Source organism: Convolutriloba macropyga, chromosome 2 (assembly GCF_964194025.1).
Source record: "Convolutriloba macropyga chromosome 2, txConMacr16.3, whole genome shotgun sequence".
Taxonomy (NCBI): domain Eukaryota; kingdom Metazoa; phylum Xenacoelomorpha; order Acoela; family Convolutidae; genus Convolutriloba; species Convolutriloba macropyga.
Window position 1 is genome coordinate 40,835,785 of NC_134469.1, and position 25,121 is coordinate 40,860,905.

Here is a 25,121-nt window from a genome sequence, read left to right on the forward strand (position 1 = left end):
ATTAATTGGTATATACCGTTTCTTCTGATTTCGCTTTTTGACAATGAATATATTTTCGTTATATTATTGAATGAACTCTGAAGCCATGGAGTTGAAACAGTAAGTGAGGTGAGTCAGAAGTGAAACGCGAAAGTCGTGACGGTGACTTAGTAAAACGAAAAACGTAATCAAAAGACAAAACGAATTAATAAAACAGCAAGACAAGTCCTCGCCTACAACTCAAAGAATTTTCATTGACTAAACAAGAAATTAGACAAAGAAATGTCTAGGAATGGCCTCGTAAAACCATTTCGCAGCATTTCGACAATCCGATGAAGATTTGGTTTTTTCTCGGCTTTCCTGCTTTGTTTTTTTTCAACAAAGATTCATCGGATTCTTGAAATGCGAGAAGTGCCGAAGAAAAAGCCAAAGAATTGAAAAAAAGTAACAACATGACTGTCAACCTCCGCAGAAGAACAACTTGAATAATGAAGTCGTCAAATATCATTTACCAAAACAAAAAAATTATCAAGAACATTTTCTGAACACAGTTGATTTTTCTTTATAAAAAAGTTGTTAACTAAGTCATTAAAAGAATCAAATAGATAATAGAAAAGTAAAGGAGCAACCGATATCAAAGTCCGAGACATTGCAATTTTTAGACAAAAAATGCTTATAGGAAGATTAAAATTTCATTTACACGATCACGTGACAATGTAACAAAGCTAACAACAAATACAGGCAACGATTAGATCTCAATGAAAACAAATGGATGGTCAAAAATATTGGCTGAGAATGGAACCAATAGAAAATTCGATCTTGTCTAACGTAAAAGAAACAGTGAGATCTGTCAATTTTGACGCCAACAGACTAACAAACAAATATATGGTCAAATATATATGGACCAACAAGCACGGTCAAATATCAAAAAATAACTGCCATTTTTGTCATTAGTGAGACTGAGTAGCAACTAACAACAAAAACAGAAGTATTCAAAATTAAAACAAATCACTTACGTTTAAAAAAATTTTGTGAAAGTCAGCAAAAAAGTTATATGCCACTAATAAGGTTTGAGGTCATTAGTGAGAATAAATATCACGATAAAATTTTAAAAAAATTGTCTAAACCATAAAATAATTAACTACTTTTTCAGTAATTCAAATAAAGATATAGCCGGTAGATTACCGGCAAAAAGAGCCGTTGAAAATAACCTAATGCACTAAGACTTAATGACCACTCTTTAAACGTTTATCCCGTCTTTTGACTTTGCTCTTTTGACTTTGACGGTATTCACTATATTGCGTAATTCAGTGCATGAAAGAATTCAAAATCCGTTCATTTGAAACAGAGAGTGAAGTAAGTCAGAAGTCAAACGTGAAAATCGTGACTTCTGTAAAGCGATAAACGTGATCAAAAGGTAAAGCGAAACAAAAAAAGGAGAACGCCTAAATAATATCCGTTTGAGAGGCTGACGGCAGCCATTAAAAACTATACAAGCATGACCTGCTGAAACCACCAGCAGAGAAAAAATACGAGAAAAACAGCACACCTTGAAATTGAAAAAAAATCGCTTTCAAAATACCAAAATGTGATCAAACACCAAATTCTCGTTCCACATTAAAGGCATTTTGAAAAAAAATAGACTACTCGATGTTTCATTCCCCTTCAATTACACCAGCTTGACAAAAACCACTAGAGTATTTTGACTTCTTATTGGAAACAAAAAATGAGAACAGATCTTGAAAAAAGCACAAAATTAATTTCTTTGAAATGCATCAATTCAACAGAATCGTCCGTTGAAAGAGATAATTGTGCTAATTCGATAAACTCAATAATGCCTTGTAATGGGACCAATGAAATTCAGATAGAACGACAAAGAACTACAAAACGCGCAAAAATAAAAACATAGCCGGCAGATTGCCGGAAAATAGCCGCGATAGACGCTTAGAGCCTTCAATGAATTGAAACATCTAACGAAACCAGATAGGCAGATTGACCAAAAGTCCTTTAGTAGACCACTACATTTTTTGGGTTAGATACGTACTGTCATTTTTATGATACACGTACGGTCTATAAGGAAAAAGCCCTAAAAGAGCTTTTTCAAAATTGATTTTTGAAGTCAAAAACTCAATACTTATACTCAAAAATTAGTGTATATAAGTTTGACACTGCTTAGATGCACACTATCGATCTTTAACTAGTAAATCTTCATAAAATGAAGTTCCATAAGTGAGTTCAGACTCATACTCAAGAATTAGGGCATATAAGTTTGACACTGCTTAGATGCACACTATCGATCTTTAACTAGTAAATTTTCATAAAATAAAGTTCCATAAAAGAGTTCAGAAGTCATTTTTTTAGTGAGGTAAGTCAGGCAATCGACCTAAAAGCAGAAATGACGTCACGCAGATAAATTTTAACTGCAAAGCAGTAGAAAAGTACTCGAGCAGAAAATGAAGAGAAAAACAGCAAAAACAGACGTCGAATTGCAGCAAGTAAAAATTTACTCTTAAAAACCAAAACAAACAATGTAACGTCAGATGAATTGCTCCCGAACGAAAGGCACGTGAATTTTATTTATGTGTAATAATTTATTTGGTAAGCTCATTAATTATTTGTGCGCAAAAAAATCCGACCCGATGGTTTTGAACTCGCGACTTTCAGGATGGCAGTCTCACATCTTAACCACTACGCTATACAGGCTTTGGTACGCACGTCATCGCTAAAAATCGCTTTTATTCTAGCAACCAAGTTTTCGGAACGACAGCAATTGAGAACATAATTGACTGACGTCGGAAGAATTGCTCTAACGACTGGCGAGCGGTCGGTTGGCCTTGTCAGTAAGGAGGGGAGAGGGCTCAAAAGAACCACCGCCCTTCACGCCATGAATTCATATCTCTAAAACAATTTCGGCGAATTTGATACTTGGAGAGTCGAGTAACCCGAAAGGCTCAAAACGCCCTTAATGCCCTCCAGGCGTTCAAACTTTCCTGATTTTGAAGACGAGAAGTCAAAAGGGTCAAAAAATTAGAATTCAGGCGCGAAAAAGTCACAAGAGAGCAAAGAATGCTCTAACCGAAAGCGCAAAAACGTTCAAACGCAAAACCGTTGCGTAAAAAGACACACGTTTACAATAATTAATTCAAACTTTGATTGAGAGCAGTTAAAAATATGCATAAACACCATTTTCTCACTTCACTTTAAAAGCAGTTTGAAAAAATGTCACGCCTTACAACTACTTGCTTTCGCTCTTCTTACTTCTCCAGAATGCGTGATAGACGTCACTACTCCAATTTGACTTCTCATTGACAAAAGTGTACAAACGGAAAAAATCCACTTGTCGATACAATTCGAATTCTTTGAATTGTAAAAGTAATAAATAGCAGTCTTTTAGAGGGTGACGTCAGCTGTGAATTAGAGAATATCTCTACTGAAAGTATCTCTCTTCTTTTGGACTTCTGAGGATCAGGCTTCCTTATTTCAAGGAGCACAGCTACATAAAGCATTGTTGATTAACTAACCTTGAGTGCTTTGATCAGACAAGCCAGATCTGAAGACTTGGGTGTGTTCACAGCTACTCGAATAATTCCCAACGAACTCTCGTTTAGAGCCGTAAACGCTGGACATAGGAGTGTTGACGATACAGTAGCACTCTTAACTATACATTTTGACAAGCCAGAGATACCAAGAAGATTTCCCGCAGGAACATTGTCGACGAGTTCCAGTTCCCTCCCCATGAGTACGTAAACATTCTCAACTTTGACTTTCATTGCGTGAACACCTAATCCACTGGTTTCAAGACCACCACCAGCCAGGGAGTCCTTAACGTAGTTTTCCAGTTCAGATTGTGATGCAGCGCTCGGGTCGTGTTTTGGACCGAGAACATAGATTTCCTGACCCCTCCGCAAAGTTCCACTAAAAATTCGAGCGAACGCCACAAATTCAGTGCATTGTAAAATTTCGGCAAATTGGATTTCACTTGCTGCCTCACCTGAAACAAGAAGAAGCTTCTTTAGCAAATTCAAATATGGCTCAACATTTTAAAACAATAAAAACACTACCACATAGGATTTCAAAAAACCTAATATCACGTATTTCAATTCTGAAAAAGTCAGGACCGACAAAGAAGCTGCACAGATATCATTTGCATATTTCTGGCTTGCAAATTAAATGAAGATGACAGCTCCACTTGGTCACATATGCTAATATTTATTCAATTTAGCCAATTTTGACTACTGAGTGACGCCCTTACTTGTTTTCAGAGCTGAAAGTTCCGTTGAGTCTTCGACATGTTCACTCTCCAGTACAACTCCATTCAGTCGTTTGATCACCTCTTCTCGCTTCTGGGACATTTCCTCCATGCTCATTGGACCCTTTCGATTCTCTGGCAACTCTTTCCGATCATATGGTACCATTTTCGACACGTAAACAATCACTGGTTCATCCTCCGAAGCACTGCATTTTGTAAACGAATGCTTCAAGTTTTTGGTGGCTTCTGGCCAATTTTCATACGTTTTGTTATCTGTTGTGAAGAGCGACAAAACGCGGTCATCGGAGAGACAGCTGGGTGGTGGTACAATTTGGCATACAGCAGACAAAACTGTGTCACTAATTGGTAGCCATTGGCTCATTACGCTCACCAAAGCAGGCCTCGGATCTTTATACTGCGTGTCTCTCAGCGAAAGTTTCACTCCCAATGAGTTGCATATCTTTGTTACCTGTTCTTTGTTCTTACTGTTTATTGCATGATACACAGCCCAAATATTATCGAGAATCAGCTGCACGAACAACGGCTTCTTTCCTTTGCGCCAAGCATTGTTGAATATTTTTCGTTGCTTGTAATTTACGTAAAAGTTGCCCCATAAAGTTTTTTTCAATGTTTCAACTTTGAAGCCCAATTTAGCAGAGAAAAAGGAGGCGAACGTGTCAACTCTAAAACAACAAAGTTCATTTCTACTACAATTCCTACTTTTTGTACAAGCAGGTAGCCCTATCCGGAAAAATGTAGCCGCATTTGACAGGTCAAAAAGATTATTGCTTAAATGGTGGATACACTGGTGCTAGAACGATAATCAAATTTGAAAAATCACTCATAATACCGCGTACCATACAAATCGCTCTCGAAAGACTGTCAAGGAGTTGGCCTCAGTAGTAGCCAGGTTTGGCTAAGTGAGTCTAGCTTCAGCTTATAAAGGGAAAGACAGGGAGCAGCAAAAGAGATGCATTGGGGGTGGGGAGAGTTCGTCAAGCTCTCAGATCTGTTCAGTGACTTAATGTCCTGGGGACTTTACCTGTTCATACAGTTTTTGAAGACAAAAAGTCAATAGCGCCAGACAACAGATCGATCAAATGAGAAATCGCATTTAAAAAGAGCGCAAGACTAATGAGCAATTAAAAATATGTTCGGTCGTAAAAATACGTTCGGTTTTGATGACCGGTAATCACCTGTCGTCTCGCAACTAACACTTAATTTCAGCCAATGAGGTTAGATATTAACTTTCGATCTACTGTCCCAATCTAACTCTTTGTTCCGACCCCAACTTAGTGGGGAAGGAACTATATGTTGAACTGGGTTTTTTTGTTCTGTCCATTTTGGCCGATGATATATTCATCGCTGAGCGTTCATCAATCATTAAATTCAAATAGTTTTTTAACTTATTATCAAAGGGGTTATCGCGGCTTAAGATTTTTTTTGTGAACAATTGGTATTTGACGAAATTTTTTTTACTGCTAGCGCCATTTTTTTTTGCAATCATAGATTTTTGTATCAAATTTTGTTTCACATTATGTCTTACGCTAAGAGTTGGAACAATTAAGCGTTTTAATAGACGCACAGACAGAAAGGCTAATTTTGGTTTCATCGTGGATTTTTGGCTCTCTTTGTAGATTTGACTAAGCTTCAAGGAAATATCCAATTGGCTTCCTGATGAAGAAGAAGTTAACCTATTTAATACATTGAGTTGATAACTAATGGCTTGGTGCTTGGTCTCAGTAATAACAGGTTTATCTTCTTTCTACTGAAAAAAATTATTCTGTTTAGCGGTTTTATGTTTGTACAAATGCCTTTATGACTTTGATACAAGTTTTCAATCAAAACTTTGTGATTTCTGGATATTTGTTCAAATTTGTGTTTCGTGTCACATTACCACAATAAGACAAGCCCCATCGGCGTTAAAAATAGTACTTGTTGTTTCGATCTATTGTCCGTTTGATCTACTGTCCGGTCACCAGTTATACTCACGTAAAGGCCCAGCCATCAATTGCGCTGGAAAAGACAACATTGTTGTTTTCAGGAGCAAAATACATCTTTGTATTCTCCTCATCCTCGTCATCTTGGTCTGAAGTTTCATAAACAATATCCTCATTTTCATCTACTTTCGTACCAGTAATAGCACTATTATGCTCCTCCTCAATGGCCGTCAACACATCCGATTGGTTTAGCCCAGCCGTTATGCAGTTAACTTCCTCCAGTAACTTGACCAGTCGGTGGTACGCATCAATAGGACTCAAATTCAGCTCAGTTATCAGTCTGTCAATTTTGTTCATCACCAACACTGGAGTAATTTTTCCTTGCCATATTTGTCGAAGAACTGCGTGTGTCTGAGGACATATGCCCTCCACTACATCGACTATTACAATAGCTCCATCGCATAAACGCACTGCAGTTGATACTTCTGAGGAAAAATCCACGTGACCAGGAGAATCAATCAAATTTATCAAATAATCGTCCTATAAAATAAAAAAGAACACTGAATTCCGAACCACGTCAAGGCGTATACAACTGATGTTAGTCCATCAGTGTAAATGTTTACAAATTACTCATTACTTTAACATTATAACAGAAAATCTAAGTGAATTCAATATTCGTGGCACATTAAATGAAAAAAAACGCATGAAGTTCACACGTTTTAATAATACGTCAACCCAACAACACAATCTAGTTCAAATTTCCATATTTAAAGTCACGCCATGTTGAACAAGTAACCTTCCACAATCAAGGGTTCAAGTTAAAAACTGAGCAGAAGAAAATTCTAAGCAGCATGGGGAAATTTTTTCTGTATTGTTTGATTTTAATTTCACTGGGTAGTTCATTCCTATCTAGTATTGCAAACCTCACAAATGAGCGCTGCATTTTTCTAGAAACAAAGTTCAGGTTCCAAAACAATTTTTTGTCTTGTTAGACTCATCAATACTCCAAGTGACTAATGGACATCAAGTTGGCTGAGTAAAAGCAGGTGGCCGTAACTGTTTTTCTATTTTCCACAAAAAAAATTAAAATTTTTTTGTTCGCAGAAAGAGTTTAACGGGGAGCAGGTTCTTACTGCGTTTAATATCTTGAAAAGATTCAAAGTTTTGTTTAAAATATGTTGCCCTTAATGCCCAGTTAAGCTGTTTTTCCAAGGATACTCAGTTGTCCATATTCCGATGTAGCCAAATACCATTTGAGTTCCTAACAAGCCAGAAAACAATAGAAGCCATAACTTCGCAAAAAATCAGAGCATGAAACTATTATAAACTAAATAACTGATTACAAAGCGCAAAAAATTAGCTCTGGCTTGAGCGTAGGATAACTGCAAAAATTAAATATTTAAGAAGCTAAATAGAAATTATGAAGCAGTAGAAAAACAAATCGGTTCCAGTGCAGTTTTGTTACCTTATATAATAATGGTGAGTTATAATTAGACGCTAATCCGTTCAATACCGTTCAATGCCAATTAGCATTGCCTAAAATGGAATTTGCTGATTTCATACAATAGATATATACCATAAGGTTTTATTGATTTGTTAATTTGACGTTTCTTTTGCTCTGAAAGGAAAAAAGGAGAGCCATAATCTAAACTCCGTTTTAACAGCAAGATGAAAAATTTAATTAACAGACGGCAAAAGAAACATCAATTGAGAAAAAAATTCAAAACAAATGCGATTAAAAATATTTTCCTGAAGGGCGAGTGTACTACCACAAAAATCAGCTGCTCAAAATCCAAGTGGAGAGTATTGAGATCAAGCCGAAGTCATGAGCAAAGATGCTAATCGAAAAGTTCCATCGATGGGATGAAAAAAGAACAAAAAAATTAGCATGGCAGTTAAGTAACGAAGATCTCTCATCAGCAGAACGGTGCCATATGTAGGAAGATGTAGGAAGCCAGTGAAAAAATTAAAACCCTGGTTGACCCAAGAACTGAAAAGCTTCAAAGTATCGGTTAATGGGAACGCAGAGACAAATCTTGTAATCAAATAATTAAATTGGAAATAAATGATGGATGACAGCAGTGGCAACAAGCACAAATCTTGATTAAATAATATACTCAGTTATTACCGCCCTTTTACATTTCATACAACCATCTTTGATTTACAAATACTATGACTTTCGTTGACAAGTGATGTTTACTAGCATTTGATCATAGGAATCAATCAAAAGTCGAAATCAAGCGTTATCTATTCGCATCCTAAAAGGGAATAGTAATGGAAAACGTCAGTTTAAATGGCACGTGAAATAAGCATTAATTTCTCGACAACAAAGATGTAAATCAGCACGTGTATGAATCAAGGGAGTATACTTTTTCGTATTCAAACAATTAATATTATACATTTGAGAGCCCTCCTATCATATTCAGCGTTTGAACCTACGAGATCACGGAAAAGTGACATTTTTGTTCTAGTTGTCTGCCCGCATGCGAACGGTAGACAAGTAGTTCAGCCCCAAAAATCTGGTCTCGACTAAGATCTGAATAAAGTGCTTTTTTACGCAAAGTGCTTGGTCGCGCCATGGTTCATGGAAATCTTACTAAGAGCAATACATGCATGATAATCAACAAACACTTGTAACAGTTGCTCAACATCTACGGTCATTTCCTTTAAAGGTTAGCTAAGTGTACCACCTCTTTATTTGCTTCTACTACTGCAATCAGTTCAGCTTCAGCTGCGGAGGTTGATACGCACCTTTGTAACTTACTAGCCCAGCGGCCTGCACGTGAACTATTGTCAAGCCTGAAACAATAACTACTCGTACTTTTTCTACTATCTACGTTACCAGCCCAGTCAGAATCGGAAAAACCTTTAAGATCCAATTTATCATACTTTCTATAAATAGATTTCTCAGACTTTGTAGCCTTCAAGTAGCGTAGACAAGCTTTTGCGGCGCTCCAATGTATGTTCCCCAGATTTCCCAAAACGCATTGAAAAAATTTAGCTGTATGTGCAATATCTGGTCTGGTGGTCAATGCCAAATAATTTAAACATCCTATTACGCCCCTATAATCACACGACTGCATTTCTATATATTCTTTGCGTCCTATTTCTGGTGAAAACAAGTTTCGAAAGATTTCAGCTAACATCCAAAGATGTTTCCAGTGTCTTATAGTCACTCATTTTATACTTCTCTATTAATTTTTCTATATAAGCCTCTTGCATTATTTTCTGTTCTGTCCTTCCTTTTTTAATGTTTAGAAATCAACTCAAGTCACCATAGCTACTTATTTGTATTTCCCACTGACTTTTTTTTGAAGTTTTCGCAAAGTTTTGTCGCGTTCTTAATATAACCATATCATCTACCCAAAGACAGATCATTCCCTTTATATCATCGCCCTTTTTAATAAAGAAGCACTCATCTTGAACAGATGGAACAAAACCTAAATCTAGAAAACCTTTTATTGTAAAGTACCAATTCCTTCCAGATTGTTCTAATCCATATAAACTTTCATTAAGCTTGCAGACTAATGGATTTCTTTGCTCATTGTATTTTTCGAAACCCCCAGGTTGCTGAATAAAGATCTCTTCATCAATGTCAGCCTTTAAGTATTCTGTTTTCATGTTCAGCTGATTGAGCTCAGAATCCTTACAGAATGCAAAGCTTAAAAATATCATGATAGTTGAGAGGCGCGTTGTCGATGAATAGGTCTGGCTGTAGCCTCTACCTGGAATTTGGCTAAAACCCTTAGCTACCAATCTTGCTGGATATTTCACTGATTCTCCTCTAGGACCGCATTTCAAAGCAAAATGCCAACCGCTACCAAGAGGTTTGATACCCTGGTTGACTACAAGTTCCTAGACGTTGTTTCCAACTAATGAATTGTACTGTTTGCATTGCTTCATACAAATTTCCGCTTCTGCAGATTTAGGTATCATTTAAGGCTTCTGTAGATTTAGGTATCACATTATCATTTATTAATTCACCTAAGAATGCTACATGATTCAGATCTGCTTCCTGTTCTAACCGCGCTTGTCCTGCACTCAACGAGATATTATTGAACATTTTCTGTTCATTAAAAGTTACGTCTCTTAGAGTTTCTAACTTCAAACGTGCCTTTTTCGTATATACCCTTCTGATGAACCCAAAAACTATACTTTTTTGTGAAGTCCAAGCAGTTTTTCCTCAGAATGATTTCTCGATATTAACGTAAGCAGAACAACGAAAAATTTCCAGATTACAAATTTCGTTTTTGTCCATGCATTGCTTCGAATGGTAATCTTTTGATCCCAGAGTGGAAACAAAAGTTTTTAATTTTACTTGACATGATTATTGCATAAGCCCAGTATGTCTTATCATGTAACGATTGCTCAATGAGGCGTCTCGCCATTGGTGTTATTGTTCCCCAATTACATTCAAGTTTTACCGTTTTCTTCAGGTGTATAAGGTGCTGAAAACTCTAGTTTTAAGCCTTGCTTTATACAATTGCTTAATCTCGTTTGAATTGAATTCGCCCGCACCATCGCACACCAACGTTCCTGGATTTCCTATATCTGCTAAAACAAATTTTTCTAATGCATCATCCCTTTTTAAAAAATACACTTTCTGATAACTACTAAAACTGTCTACCAAGCCGATTGCATACCGGTGGCCATCTACAGCTTCTGGATTAATAAGCACTAATATATCAGTATGGACTATTTCTAAGATATCCTTGGCTTTTGTCCCAGAATCTTTTGGAACCTGAAACTTCCTTGACTTATATATGACATGTCTCGCAATTCCCTACGAGACATGTTCACTCATTTTAGGTCCTATGGTCTGATCCTTTGATTTCAAAAGATCTTCAAAATTACTATGTCCTGCATGTTTGTGCCATAAAATTAGCCGGTCTCCACTAGCCAAATTACAGTTTTCTGAACCTGTTCAATTCACCGTTTTCCAAAGAAATAGACTGTCATGTTCTTCAAACGGGAAAATTGCTCCGTTTCTAGCTCTTATTGCTATGTCCTTACCAAACAAAACCTCAGCCGCTCTAAGCTTAACACCGAGACCAAATTTTTAGAAACATCGGTACAAGTAGTGCATTTGACAATCTTATTCTCCGCTCACACCGCTTTTTATCTCAATTGTCCCCTGTCCTTGAATTAACTTTTACTACTTTTTGCGTTAGTTATTGTCCCTGTATATTCTTTGTCAATTTCAAAAAATAAGTTTTCATCCTTAATCATATGACTTGTTGCCCCAGAGTCTAACACTAGTTCAAAGGCAGAATTAATACTTGTCGTTTGAAAGAATGAGAAGTACTCTTCGTACTCATCTGTTGGCACTCAACTAAGCTCTGAGACCCCGATTGATTGTTTTGACCAAACCTTTGCTCTGGCTTATAACCTTTTTCTCGGGGTTTCTGCTTCTAACAAAATTTGGAGATGTGACCCTGCTCACCACATTCAAAACACTTTATTAGTTGCCCCCTTGTTTGTTATTTTATTTGTTTTCTTAAGTCGACAATCCTTAGCCATGTGTCCAACTTTTTGACAATTGAAGCATTTTCGTTTTTTATTGCAGAACATATTCCTTTCTTTTGAGCATTCTCGTTATCAAACTTGATAAGGTCCGGCTTATATTATTCTAACCCTTTCTTTTCTTTACATTTTACGATTGGAGTGAAGCTTTCGTATTCCTGAGGTAGTCCTTTAATCATTGAAAAAAAACTTCTCGCTCGCGCCTTCGTTCACCAATATCAAGTGGTAATACATGTCTGCTCTTGTTAAGTAGTCTACTATGATCTCATTTGAGTTCTTCTCAAGGCTAGTTAAATCTGATAAGTTTATGTACTTGGGGCCTCTTAAAACGCTTAAACCTTTACCGAAGTACATCCCAAGCTTTAGTGCCATCACCTTTGTGGTCTGAGAAACAGAACTGAATTTTTATCTAATGCTTGAACAAGTTCGTACCATGAAGTCCTTTTCCTCTCCTCTCCTCTAGTTCTCCCCTTCTTTTATTTACAGCTTGTGTTTGTTGTTTCTCTGGTGCGCCATTCCTAACATTAGGCATATAATCTTCATAAGTGGCATCACCAGTAAAGACTTTTCCTATTTTCAACTGCGTACTTCAAACTGTTCCGCAAAATATACGAAATACTCCTCACGCCCACTAAAAATTGTTTTTTTTCTGACTTTAAACTTATCCCTGAACTCAATTTCTACCTTTCTGGTTGTTTAAATTATTTTAGTTTTTTTGTTGTTATACCTAATTATAATCCCAAACAATAGTAGTTTACTTTCTAGACTATGTACCCTTTGTTACTATGGTTTAGGCGAAAGCTAGTACAGTTCTACGTAAAAATGCATTTTTTGATATAGATTGAAGGAAGACATTTTCGGACTTCGCGCAAAACACCTAGCCGTATTATAGCAATTGTATAAATGTGTTGCTTAATGGTGGCCTTGTTATTAAGCGACGAATCGGTGTGTTGTTGTGTTCGCCAACAAATGGTTTTAGCACAATGAAAATGCAACAAAATAGTACGATGAGCACAGTGACGAAAGCACAATGAGGGTGAAAAAAAACAGTTGTTTTAACCGAGCTGTTCTCAGCAATACTACGTAATCTGGAGAATTCCTCGTAGAGATTTCTACACAAACATCTCCCACTCCATGGACTGACACAAAACACCCACACAAGCTTCCACAAAAACCCACACACAGCTACACAAACTCCGTCTCCATAAACAGTCACCCAGTCAGCTACACAAGCTTCACCGCACAGAGTCCACCAATCAGTTACACAATCTCCTGCATACAAACTGAGTCCCCAATCAGCTACAGAAGCTCGTTCTCCACAAACAGTCCTCTAATCAGCTACACAGTCTCCACAGAAACAGAGTCCCCAATCAGCTACAGACGCTACCTCTCCACAAACAGAGTCCTCTAATCAGCTACACAATCTCCTCTACACAAGCGGAATCCCCAATCAGCTACACAAGCTCGTTCTCCACAAACAAGAGTCTTCCAATCAGCTACCAACGGTCGTGTTCCACAAACAAGAGACCGCCAATCAGCTACACAAGCTCGTTCTCCAACGTAGTTAGAGCTTCAGTCCCACTTGCTTTCCTTCGGACGCTTAACCACTGCTCGACTACAAGTCTTCTCTCCTTGTCCTCTCGTCTGTTTTCCAATTGACTTCAGCAATCCTCTAATGCAGCACAGACAAAACGACAGTGCCGTTTTTAGAGTGGGCTGATTACTTTCCTGAGGAAAACTTTGGTCCCATAACCTATCGGTTATTGTGAACGCAGAGACAAATCTTGTTATCAAACAATTCCATTAGAAATGATGGATGGCAGTAATGGCAATAGGCACAAATCTTGATCAAATAATATACCCAGTTATTACCGCCCTTTTACATTTCATACCAACATCTTTGATTTACAAATTCTATGACTTTCGTTGACATGTAATGTTTACTAGCATTTTATCATAGGAATCAATCAAGAGTAAAAATCAAGTGTTATCAATTCACATGCTAAAACGGAATAGTTATGGAGAACATCACTATAAACGGCACGAAAAATAAGCATTGTTTTCTCGACAACAAAAATGTAAATCAGCACGTGTATGATTCAAGTTAGTATACTCTTTCGTATTCAAACAATTAATATTATACATTTGATACAAAGCAGCAATATTTACTCGTTGGATACATCATCCTGACAATGGGACTTAACAAACGGTTTAAAACTATACGTAAATTGTTTACAGGAAACTAAGAGAAGCGCCCAATTTTTTATTTTTCCGATAGAGTACCGACCTGCAAAGAAGAACAAAAATTTATCAAGCGAAGGACCAATGCTGCCAATAAAAGAACAAAGATCAAGGAATTAAGAACCTATACAAACTTCAACTCAATTTCTCAAACTTTTATTGAAAAATATTGAATCTAGTGAATGCATAAATTATTAACAATTAATGAAGGAACAGTTCTGGGGCTTTTCTCCTATAGGTAAATGAATTTTACAAAAAAAACTAATTCAAGGTGTTGCTTGCAAGTACGAAAAATTTGATGGTTAACTATGAAAAGACTGAGCACATTTTGGACGAGAGTGAGATAAATGAAAAAAAAAAAACAGCTAACATTGAACTCTGAAAACAGTAGATTCGTTTTACACAAAGCAATTATGACGTCCACTTTTTACAAAGAGGTGTTCTTAATGCTAGATTCCTGGGTATACCAATTGATGGTATTGGCTTGATATTGTTCTGAAATTCAGCAGCACAAAACTCTGATGTCTACTGCTATTCGATCAATTTATCTGAACAGGCTTAAAATTTCTTCAATGACAAGAATACTTCTTTTCAATTCCTTAGTGCAATCGCATTTGTTTTTGCAGATATTCTTAAAACTTCAGCGGAAAAATTGCAATCGATGGACAAAAAAGACCAAGGAAACAAGAAACAAAGATCTTGCATCAGAAGAATGGTGGCATACGTACCTAATTCTAAACCTGGTTGACGCAAGAATTGAGAAGCTTGATAGAAAATTATTTCTCGTTTAATCATTGGAAACAGAACCCCTACAATGAAATGTACAAAAAGTTTTATGAGACGTACAAAATATACACAATTAGTATATAGAAAACTAAGAGAAAAGCACAACAAAATCTGCATTGATTTTTCCGATACACTTTAAACGATACTGCAGAAAAAGTAAATTTTCTGAATATCCTTTTGCAACACTTGGATTTCAGATAGGTTCTGATCTTTTCTTCGATTAATCTGAAAAATTGAGGCGCCACACAAGTTCGAAACTCATACCGATACAAAAATGTGCGTTATTCTCAATTGATTCCATCGATAAACCCAAATCAGAGGGGCCATGTGAAATATCAGCTTTTTCATTAAGACATTCCAACTGGCAATCCTCATTTACCATTTTCTCAATAAATGCATTGAAGGAAACCATTTTAAGCTAATTTAAAAAGCCCCAAGTTACAGGAGTTTTCAAATAGGGAATGTATACTAACGTGTTTCGTTTTTCTTACATGTAGAGAATCAAATTGTTTCAATTAGATATTTTATATTTTTGCATGCTCAGTTTTGCTAAGTTGTTTCAGGATTTTCCAAGCGGTGAAACAATCGGAGCTGGGTCGACAATCTTCAAGTATTTTCTCTCCTCAGCGAACTTAGAGATATAAAAGTAAGTATTTTTAAGACTTTCAATTTAACAACTTAACTTCAACTTAACTATCTGTGTTAGTGATGATGAGGCTTGTTTACATAACAAACATTAAACAATTTCAATGATAAATCAATAGTTAAGAAATGAACAAAATGTTTCGATTTTTCGGGAAATTCCATTCATATACTTGACTCTCCCCTCCTTTTGGGAAAAACTTTCCGGACTCCTTTGTTTCGTCCATCATTCTGTCAAGTAATCGAAAGTTGATTTGTGATCTGCTGGTTGATTTGAAATCTGCCACATAGTTCCAATCCAATTGAATATATTCGAAATAAAAATCCATATGAATATCGAAAGGGTGATGATCCGGATTATTTTGGGTCTCATAAAAACGCATTGGAAAAAGCATTAGTATTTTACAACTCTTCTGCACCAATGTCAGCAGTTGATATATGATTTGTGGAAGGAGAGCTGACAAGTGATTGCCTTGATTTAGTCATAGATTAGGCGATGACATTGGGATCGATGTTATTGGCATTCAAGTTCAAATTTGATGCTCGACTCGAACGAATTGATTGGATTTGTTCAGATAAAATGTGAAACTTTTGTTTCCATTTAAGATTGATTTCATCTTTGAATTGATCTTGACGCAAATAACTGGTTTCACACCAATTTTGGTGTTGTCATCATGCTTTAAGAAAGAGGGGACGAGCTGTCTGATTATGCGAAATCTGTGATAGAGCCAAAGGAAGAGAGCATGAAGTATCAGGTTTAAGATAAAGACAATGACAGTTTGACTGAGTGATAGTTTGATTGGGACATATGAACTGAATTCTTTCATAAGTGATGGTTTGAACATTGTCATTTCGTGGGCTATAGGTTTAGCAATATTTGAGAGATGTTCTGATTTTGTAACTACAGGATTTAATAACATTTTTTCTCTGACTTTTCTTAATAAGTTGACACCAGCTGTTGTTGTTGTTTCGAAGTACGGTAAGCTGTCGATTGGTGGTAGCTCGCTTAGTAGAAATTCTAATGGATCGGCAAGTTTCACTTGGACTCTTTTTGCTGGTATCCGGTCGCAACTTGAGAGATCTGCTCGGATTTTTATCATATGACCTAGAAGTTGGTAACCGCACTCAATGGTCACAATACAAATCTTGCATCCTGGGACAATCTGGCTTTGAGTTGGAACAGCTGTATCTATGGAAGTTTTTCGAAGACTATAATTCTCTGTTGCTGAAGTTATTAGCCATATACCGTACCCTAAGTTTCGTGCTTGAACTTGGTTAGGCAGAAAGATTACTTCAGTCTCACATTCTCGGATGGCTTCAATTGTTGTTTTAAAAAACAAGGTGGCAAGGCAAGATCCATGGCTTGGCTGCGTAGCTACTGCTTGATGGCAAATTCGGTATCTTGACGATCCCAGACATTGCTCAAACTGGCTCGCAGATAGTGGTATCGACTCCATCTGATCCTCAGATATCGCAAGATATGGCGCTTCAATGCTCCATTTAATTGCCATCTGGGGCTCAGGTTGTGGCATTGGTACTGTTTCAGCACTATATACTGAAAAAACGGTTTGACGCGATGCTAGTGGTATGGCCAAGGTCACAATCAGTCCTTCTTCAACCGTGATCACGTCTCTGAGCAACTTTGCGTCATAGTATGACATCAAGTCACTTGTAGGTATCGCCAAAGAAAGTCTATCAGCAGCTTTATATTGTTCACGTCCTACATTGTCCAGGATTGCCATCAGTGAATCTCTTGGGACTAGCGACATCGGTAGATGTTTCTGTAGAAGAGTCGGGATAGAATTCAGCAAATTGAGTCTGTAGCTGTAGAGTGCTGCTCTGTAGCTTTTGACATCAGAGTAGAGTAATGTGAGAAGAGCTGCTGCGGTGTCAAAATTGAAATTAATTTGCTGGTTTGAATAAAGCATTTGGTCACAGTTTCGTAATATGTGGACATTGGTTTCCAAAATGTCAAATTGTTCCTCAACAACTGCCCAATTTTTATTTTGAGTTTCGCTCATTTGTTTCTGTATCTCTCTAATTTCTGCTAACTCGTTGCTGACCATAAAAAATTTGTCGTTAGTTTCCTCTTTTATGTGTGTAACATATTCTGTAATTGCTTCCGTAAAAATTGTCAGCTGTTCGATGTTGTGGGCATTCGCTTTCGCTTGATCTTGACAGCTTCCAAAAATTCCTGTCACTCCACATCCTCCTGAACTTCCCATCATTATTCCGCTCCCAAATAAACCAATTCCGGCCATAGCGAGAGCACCAACATGAGCTCCTCTTCTGATTCTGTTGCTTTTTTCGCTTTCGGTTTGTAGAAATGTTGCTGTTTCGTTCCGCATTTTTTCTACTTCGGCTCTTGATTTCTCAACTTCAATTTCCAGCTGGTGCATGATCCAATTGATGTTGTAGTGAGATGAGTTGGTATTGAAATGAGATGTAAAGTCAAGAGGACAGTTTGACGACTCGAGATTCCATTTTTGGTTCAGATTATGCAGTAGTTTTTCAATATCAGATTTCATTGAGAAGTTGAATGATGGAAACGGTATCAAAAACTGTACTGGTACGAATTTTTCAGCGAGCAAAATTTTTGTCTCCTCGTTGAAAATAATTCCTTTTTCTAAGATATCATCGTATTTCTGCTCTCCGTAAAATGTATTCAAAACCAATGGGGGGAATAATAGGGTTAGGGATAAAATAAGCCTCATCATTGCTTCGGTCGCTCTAAAATTGAAAGTAAAATATTTGTGTTTCAGGTTTAGAATTTAGCCTTGTCTTTTGTAAGTACACAGGTAAAAATAATAGTTGTGTTCATAATGTTGACATACTAAATGTTTTCAGTTCAAAATGTTGAAAATTGTTCTCATTGTTTCTTTGTGTGCCGTGGCTTTCAGCTGCGAGAGTTTCTCGTGGCGTGGCCACTTATTGTTTTGCTGCCAAAATGGCACATATACTGAGGTGAACGGTGTACGTGTATGGTCAGCTGCAAGACCAAGTGTTTGTGGTGCTGCTTTGCCGTCAGATGACGGTTTTGACTGGCCCGCCTTCCTTCTAATCGTTGTAAGTGTAGTGTGCTGCATCAAACAGATGCAGTTCTGCACAGCCTACATTGTTTACAAGTTGAGCAAATAGAACTTAGTATGAAACTTGAACTGAAACTTGACTTGTAGTTTTTAGAAGGGTTACATGTTGTTTTAGATAATCAGCTTTTACTTCCTTTCCTGGACATACTTTAATTGAACTCTTACTGTTATAAAGTTTATTTTTCTAGTTTCAACTGATGGACGCTCAATGGAAAAAATGTTTTTTTTTCAGATCAAAAACATGAAAATATCTCTTCGTAACAGTAATGCTGATGATTTGCTAAATATTTGTGATGTTGCTGGACATTATGTGAAACCTGTTGCGGAGGTTGCTTGTGAATTGGATATCGATCGAACTATACCAAGCATCTTGCGAGGTGTAAAGTCAGTATGGTACACTGATAAGAACGACACTGTAAGTGTTATACTTATCAACTATAATTGCAATCAATTTCGAATTGTTAACATAGTTGTCTAATTTTTAGCGCTGTGTGGATAAACTTGTAAAAATTAGCAACCTAACCAAGCGGTTTACTGTAACTGAAACGAGAGTTACGAATTGTGATGCTAATGTCTATTTGGGTGCATTTCCAAATGATGAAATTGAGAGGCCTGGTTTTGTCGAGTTCAATTCGCCTAGTGGAGCCGCTGTGTCAGAGTTGTCTAAAGGCTATCTACTGACAGTTGATAAAGCTAATTTCACTCGTTGGCATAGCGACTATATGGAGGCGATCGATTGCTTAATAACTCTCTATGGTTCTGGGGAGAAATTTTGGTTTTTCTTCCCACCATCAAAAATGTGTGGCGTGCTAGAGAGATGCTATACTAGGAAAAATGAATTTATTGACTGCATGAGAAAATACGGTAGTCAAATGTTCTACTGTAGGCAATGTGTTGGTGACACAGTGTACCTTCCTTATGGATGGCTACACTGTGTTGTTACCATAAATGTTCATGGTATATGTGCCTCGCTGTTATCAATTGGATTCAAAATTCCAAAGAAAAGGAGAGAAGAAGTTTGGAAAATTATGACATCTGCTATTACTGTTGATGGTAGCAGGGAAGATAAGAAACAGCAAGGACCAGTAAGTTATTGGAACTATTAATTTATTAGATAAATAAAAATTTCTTTTTTTTTGTAGCCATTATTAGGATCGAGTAGTACCTCTATAGAAAGCTAATGGCGAGCTGTACTGAATAGAAGTAGTAATTTGCTCCTAAAGTTAATAGTATTAGAGCGGTCCTAATTTACATGTCTATACCTAATCTTAATACATGGGAAAAAACAAAAAATTCGTGTATTGGAGAAACGAATAGTTTTTAGGTGAGCAAAATTACGGTGATAGTTGAGCCGGGCCAGGCGGTGCATTGTATGTGCTCATTTTGAAAAAATTCGTTTTTAATGACTCACGGTCCCCATTTACATGTGTATTGCCTATCTTAATACATGGCAGATTTTAAAAAATCGTCATAACTTTTTTTCTCATTAACTTCAGGTGAGGAAACTTTGTCCAAAGAGTTGGCATCGCATTGCAAAGCAGATGCGCTGTTTCTACTTTTTTTTTTTAAAGATTTTTTTTTTATTTTATTTTTTATTTAAAGAAGTATATTTCGATATCACTGTTGGAAAAAACACTGAAAATGGTTCTCAGAATTATTGGCCAGGGTAAACAGATCGGCGATGACCAATCGATTTTCGAGAATGCTAGCCTTTTGTCAAGGTTTTTAAGCACAATTGACTTCAGATTTTCGAGACTGTTCCTTAAGACCAAATAATTTGGAGCTTTTGATATGCTTGTGTGGTTTACTAAATTGTACCTGACGCGGTTTGTGAGTGAATCAAAAGTTACAATCACTGCTCCCTCGCTTAAGCTGCTAGTGTCAATTATTTGTCCTGACTCAATTAATGTTGAATTCGCAGAGATCGCTCGCACTATTGAGTACGAACATCTCTCAATATCTGATTCGCTAAAGTAGATTCTCAGTCTTGGTTTCACAATGGCATTCACTTGATTTTTCAGGTTTTTCTTTTTGTCTCCTGTTGCTTTTCCTGCATTGTTTTTGATTTTGTCAGTTTTATTCGGCGTTTTAGGTTCATTTTGTTCTTTCTGCTCCGCACTTTGTTTCATATCAAATTTCGTTGCTCTTGAAGGTCCTGCTTGTGGATGAAAAATTGCTTGCTCCATGTTTTTTCTGTAGGACTCAACGATTTTTTGTTTTTTAACTACAGGTTTTGTCGTATAGGCAGATATTGGAACCAAAACTTTACCATCAATAGTTGTTAAAAACTGCCGTTCTTTTGCTTTCACTTTCATACGCGGAATTGGAATTTGTGTATTTGGACTGAATCGAACGGTTTTCTGTGACTGCTGCCTGTTTTCAGAAACAGGCGACCTTGTATTTACTCTGTTTTCTGCTTGAATTGTTATTTGATTAGATTGATCAGCGATTTCCGGTGTATTTTCCTGTCTGTCGTCCTGCTGGTCATTTTGTGGTATATCTACAAATAAGTGTTCTTGGTTTGCTTGCTCTTCTAGTCCACTGTCTAGGATCGGAAACTCGTTGAAGGGGAACTCAGGTTCCTCCACTCGTTCCTGTGTTACGTCTGGTAGAACTGGGTCCGGTCTTTCAGGTACTGGTAGGGCTGCAAATGGTGGTGCGGCTCTTATCAGCGGGTATCTGTACGAAATATTCACAGCATCTTCAGTCGTTGATTCTGCTTTTCCGGTAATTGCTTGTTCCGCGAACGTGTGAGTAAGCAAACTGGGAATTTCGCTGTCAAATAATTCTGGTTCCTGTCTGTACTTGCTAAGAAAAGGATCTGGCGTGAAATTATTTGTGTCTAAATTTTCTAAATCTACTGGTGGCTCTAATGGTTCATACATTCTCAGTCTAATTCTGTGAACACATTGTGTATAGTTCGTACCAACTTTCCGTATCAAATAGTTTGAGTTGGTGAGTACTTTCTCTACTCTATAAAGTGGGAGCCAAACCTGCATTGATTTGAATCCAACACTAGTTTGATGAGTTAGTTTAGGATTTAATAAAAGACAAAAGTTCTGATTTTCAAGTGGATCGGCATTTGCTTTTGCATCATCGTATTTTCTATACTTATGATAAGCTTCAACAATTTTTTCCTTGTTTTCTGCAAACTTTATTTGCATTGCATCTTGTAGTTCTGTTACGCAGTCTGATTTTGGATCAAATTGCTGATTATTTTTTCTATTAAAACGTATGTCAAGTGGCTTAATGGGTTCTCGGCCATGAAATATTGACGTTGGCGTGCATCCTATAGATGAATAGTAGCTAGTGTTGTGAATGTACGCTGCAAGAGGTACATAAAGATGCCAATTTGACCACTGCTCATTTGTATTAAGTTTGAGAATTCTTTTTAATGCTGAGTGAGATCTCTCAACAACTCCTACAGTTTGCGGGTGTTTAAGAGTGGCGTGCTTCAGTTTGATTTCGAGTAGTGTGCAAAGTTCATGCATTAGGTCTGAGACAAAGTTTGAGCCTAAATCTGAAAGAATTGTGTGAGGTATATAACTGTGTGAGAAGAATATTGCCGCTAGTTCAGTAGCAACTTTTTGTGCGCTTGCGCTGGTTAACGGCTTTGCAAATAAGTATTTTGAAAACACATCTATTCCGGTTAAAACGTATTTATAGACAGGAGATTTGAATGGTCCTACTAGATCAATTTGCAACATATCTCCTGGGAAAGACTGTAGTGAGGAGATTGGTTGTAAAAGAGTTTTGAGTGAATTGTTTGATATTAATTTTGTTTGAAGGCATGTTAAACAATTTTTTATGACAGATATTAAATACTCTGTGAAGTTCGGAAAATAGAATCGTTTCCGGAACTCTTCAACTGTTTTGACAATTCCTAAGTGTCCTGCTAATCTAGAATTATGGAGTCTGTAAACTACTTCTTTCCATAAATGTTTAGGTAAGCAGTATTGGTGATACTGTACTCTGCCGGTGTGGTCAAAGAATTGTCTGTAGAGTATGCTATCTCTTAGTACAAGCCTCCTAAATTGTTTTCTGTATTTTTTCAACTCGTTTGAAGCATAAGTTAAATCTTCTACATTGTTCTCCTCTTTCCATTTTACAACTCTTTTCAAAACTTCATCTTTCTCCTGTTCTGTCTTAAGATCTAAAGGCTGATTTTGCTCTACAAGATCGCTAAGGTAATCATTGGGATCAGGGATCAAAACTGCATTTATTTCTGTCCTAGCTAAAAATCTGATGTAACCTTGAACTTCATCAATATCCTGATTTATTTTGTTTGTTTGTTGTTTTATTTGTTCTAGAAGATCATCACTAACGCCTTGTTCTCTCAGCTGATGAATGAAAATATCATTTTTGTTTGTTGTTTGCTGATCAAACATTCTATCAATACTGTCGATTGAACTTAGTGATGCATCCGGTGTTTTGGCAATAGTTTGGACTTCTATCTCACGCACTGGAATTCTATCTGTTAGTTTTAGCTCAATAGTTGTTGAAAGATCACTCTGAACTCGTGATAGAAAATCAGCGGCATAGTTTGCTCTACCTGGTATGTGAGCAATTACTAAATTGTACGAGAGTAAACGATCAAGGCAATTCCATAGAGAAGGCGGAATTGTTTTGGCTTGAAAAAATTGTGTCAAACTTTTGTTATCTGTTAGTACAATAACAGGTTTTTCAGTTCCCCAAATAAAGTGGGAAAAATGATCGAGAGCAAAATACAATCCTAAGAACTCTTTGTAATACGTTGAAAACTTCAATTGTGCTATGTTGAATAATCGTGATCCAAAGGCAACTGGGGCATAAGTTTTTCTATCTTTTTTGTTATGTGTTTTGACGTAATCTTCTATCATGAGGACAAAACCTGTACCGTAGTAACTTGCATCGCATAAAAGAATGTACTGTAGACCTGGTTTTGCCAGTCTGAGGGTCAAGTTTGTCGCTTTGATCAGGTCGTTCTTCAGAATTTTTAAGTTTTCCTCATGTTTTTCAGTTATTACATGTTGCACATTTTTCTTGAGTAACTCATAGAAAGGCATCAATTTTTGGGAAAGGTTTGGAATGAAATCTCTCCAAAACTGCAAAAAGCCAACTAGTCTTTTCACTTGTTTCACGGTTTGGGGCATTCTAAGGTTTTTCAGAAATTTTTCAATTTTAGAGTTCTCAGTTGATACTCCGGCTAGCGTTATGTATTTTCCCAAAAATTTAATTTTTTGTGTTCCAATTTCGCATTTGTCGGGGGACAATTTTAATCCGGATTTTCTAATGCAATCGAAAATTTTTCTCAAATTCGGGATAAGTTCATCAAAATTTTTTACTGCACTACCAATGTCGTCCATATATTGTGTACAAATATTTGCTGCTAAGCAAGGATCTAAGTAATGTCTTATAAATGAGCTAAAACCTGTGAATGCTTATCTAAGTCCTTGAGCAAGGCATTTATAAGCATAAAATCGTGATGCAAAATTAAATGCCAAAAGTTGTATTGACTTTTCATCTGCCATTTGTACACAATGGTAGGCTTGAGAGCAATCAAATTTGTTTATCAATGTTTTACCAGCAAAGTGATTAGATGCATCGCTCATGTTTGATATTGGAAAATTACTGTTCATGTAGTCGTTTCTGAGTAGGTGGTTTATCCGCCTAAGGTCAATCAAAATTCTTAGTTTGCCTGATTCTTTGCGTTGGGCAAATACTGGACTACTGTATTTTGAATGTGGGAGTGTGGTGATCAAATTATAATAGTGCATCAAGGCTAATTCAACAAGAAGCTCATCTCTCAGATGTATAGGCGTTGTTGGACTTTGTACGTAAACAGGAAGTTCGTGTTCTGGTGTGAGTTTGACCTTTAGCTCAGTATTAAAACCAACATCGAAGCGATGTTTGGCAAAAATGTCAGAAAATTCCAGAAGCAATTCTTCCACTTGTTTACGCTCGTTAAGTTCAAGGACAGAATTTTCCCAATTGAAGTTCTCCAAAAATTTTTCTTTTTGACTTGGATCAATTTTTGAATCTATTTTTTCCAATGATTTGAAATAAGAAATTTGATCGTAAATTTCGCGCTCTAGCGGTGATAAATTTTCCGGATCTGAACATGTCTCCGGGGTAGGAAACCATAATTTGTCATACTCTGGTTTGGGACGACTTTTCGGACTTCCGATAACTTCAGTTTGCACCAACTGATTAATTTCAGCTTCAAGTTTATCGTGATTTCTCATTTTTGCGAGAGCAATTAGCTGTGGATCAATATTAATGAGTTTTTCGGCTTGTGCAGTGTTAAGAATTTCAAAATTTGCTATTATTGTGTTATAAGGAACTGTAATTGGATGATCAGTTAAATTAATAGCTGAAATGAAAATTTTCCCACATTCATCAATTGTACTTAAAGATGACGTTAGGGCGATATCAGTACTGTCCTCAAAACTTTGGTTGGGTATAACTACTCCGCTACAATTTTCTAAATTTTGGGCGTTTTTGGAGAGGTATCCTTCTAAGACTGCTTGGGACGAAGGTTGCAAAGTATGTTTTTTACTTAGAAAAATTGGAAATTTTTTCAATTTCTTCAAAATTTTTCTAGGACCATTTTTTGGTTTTATCTCGTTTAAGTGATAAGTCATTATATTAAGGCTCTTCTTTTGAAGTTTTTACCAAAATTCAGTCTAATAT

The 25,121-nt window shown here is 36.7% G+C and overlaps 5 protein-coding genes across 6 annotated transcripts in view; 2 read left to right on the forward strand and 3 right to left on the reverse strand.

Moving 5' to 3' along the window:
- The window catches only part of LOC142358667 (dolichyl-phosphate beta-glucosyltransferase-like), a 303,077-nt gene that overhangs the window by 107,574 nt on the left and 170,382 nt on the right, over positions 1 to 25,121 (reverse strand). The window lies entirely within an intron of this gene.
- Positions 1 to 25,121, forward strand: part of LOC142358660 (ATP-dependent 6-phosphofructokinase, muscle type-like) — a 702,476-nt gene that overhangs the window by 75,157 nt on the left and 602,198 nt on the right. The gene's annotated exons all lie outside the window — the stretch shown is intronic.
- The window catches only part of LOC142358665 (putative isocitrate dehydrogenase [NAD] subunit alpha, mitochondrial), a 322,133-nt gene that overhangs the window by 75,156 nt on the left and 221,856 nt on the right, over positions 1 to 25,121 (forward strand). The window lies entirely within an intron of this gene.
- The window catches only part of LOC142358662 (tetratricopeptide repeat protein 5-like), a 263,093-nt gene that overhangs the window by 67,591 nt on the left and 170,381 nt on the right, over positions 1 to 25,121 (reverse strand). The window lies entirely within an intron of this gene.
- Positions 1 to 25,121, reverse strand: part of LOC142358658 (elongation factor-like GTPase 1) — a 37,159-nt gene that overhangs the window by 1,696 nt on the left and 10,342 nt on the right. Inside the window, exons 2-4 of the mRNA XM_075410148.1 lie at positions 6,221 to 6,708; positions 4,232 to 4,911; positions 3,501 to 3,970 (exon numbers count right to left, since the gene is read on the reverse strand). Coding sequence (XP_075266263.1) covers positions 3,501 to 3,970; positions 4,232 to 4,911; positions 6,221 to 6,708 — 1,638 coding nt within the window. The remainder of the gene's footprint in view (positions 1 to 3,500; positions 3,971 to 4,231; positions 4,912 to 6,220; positions 6,709 to 25,121) is intronic.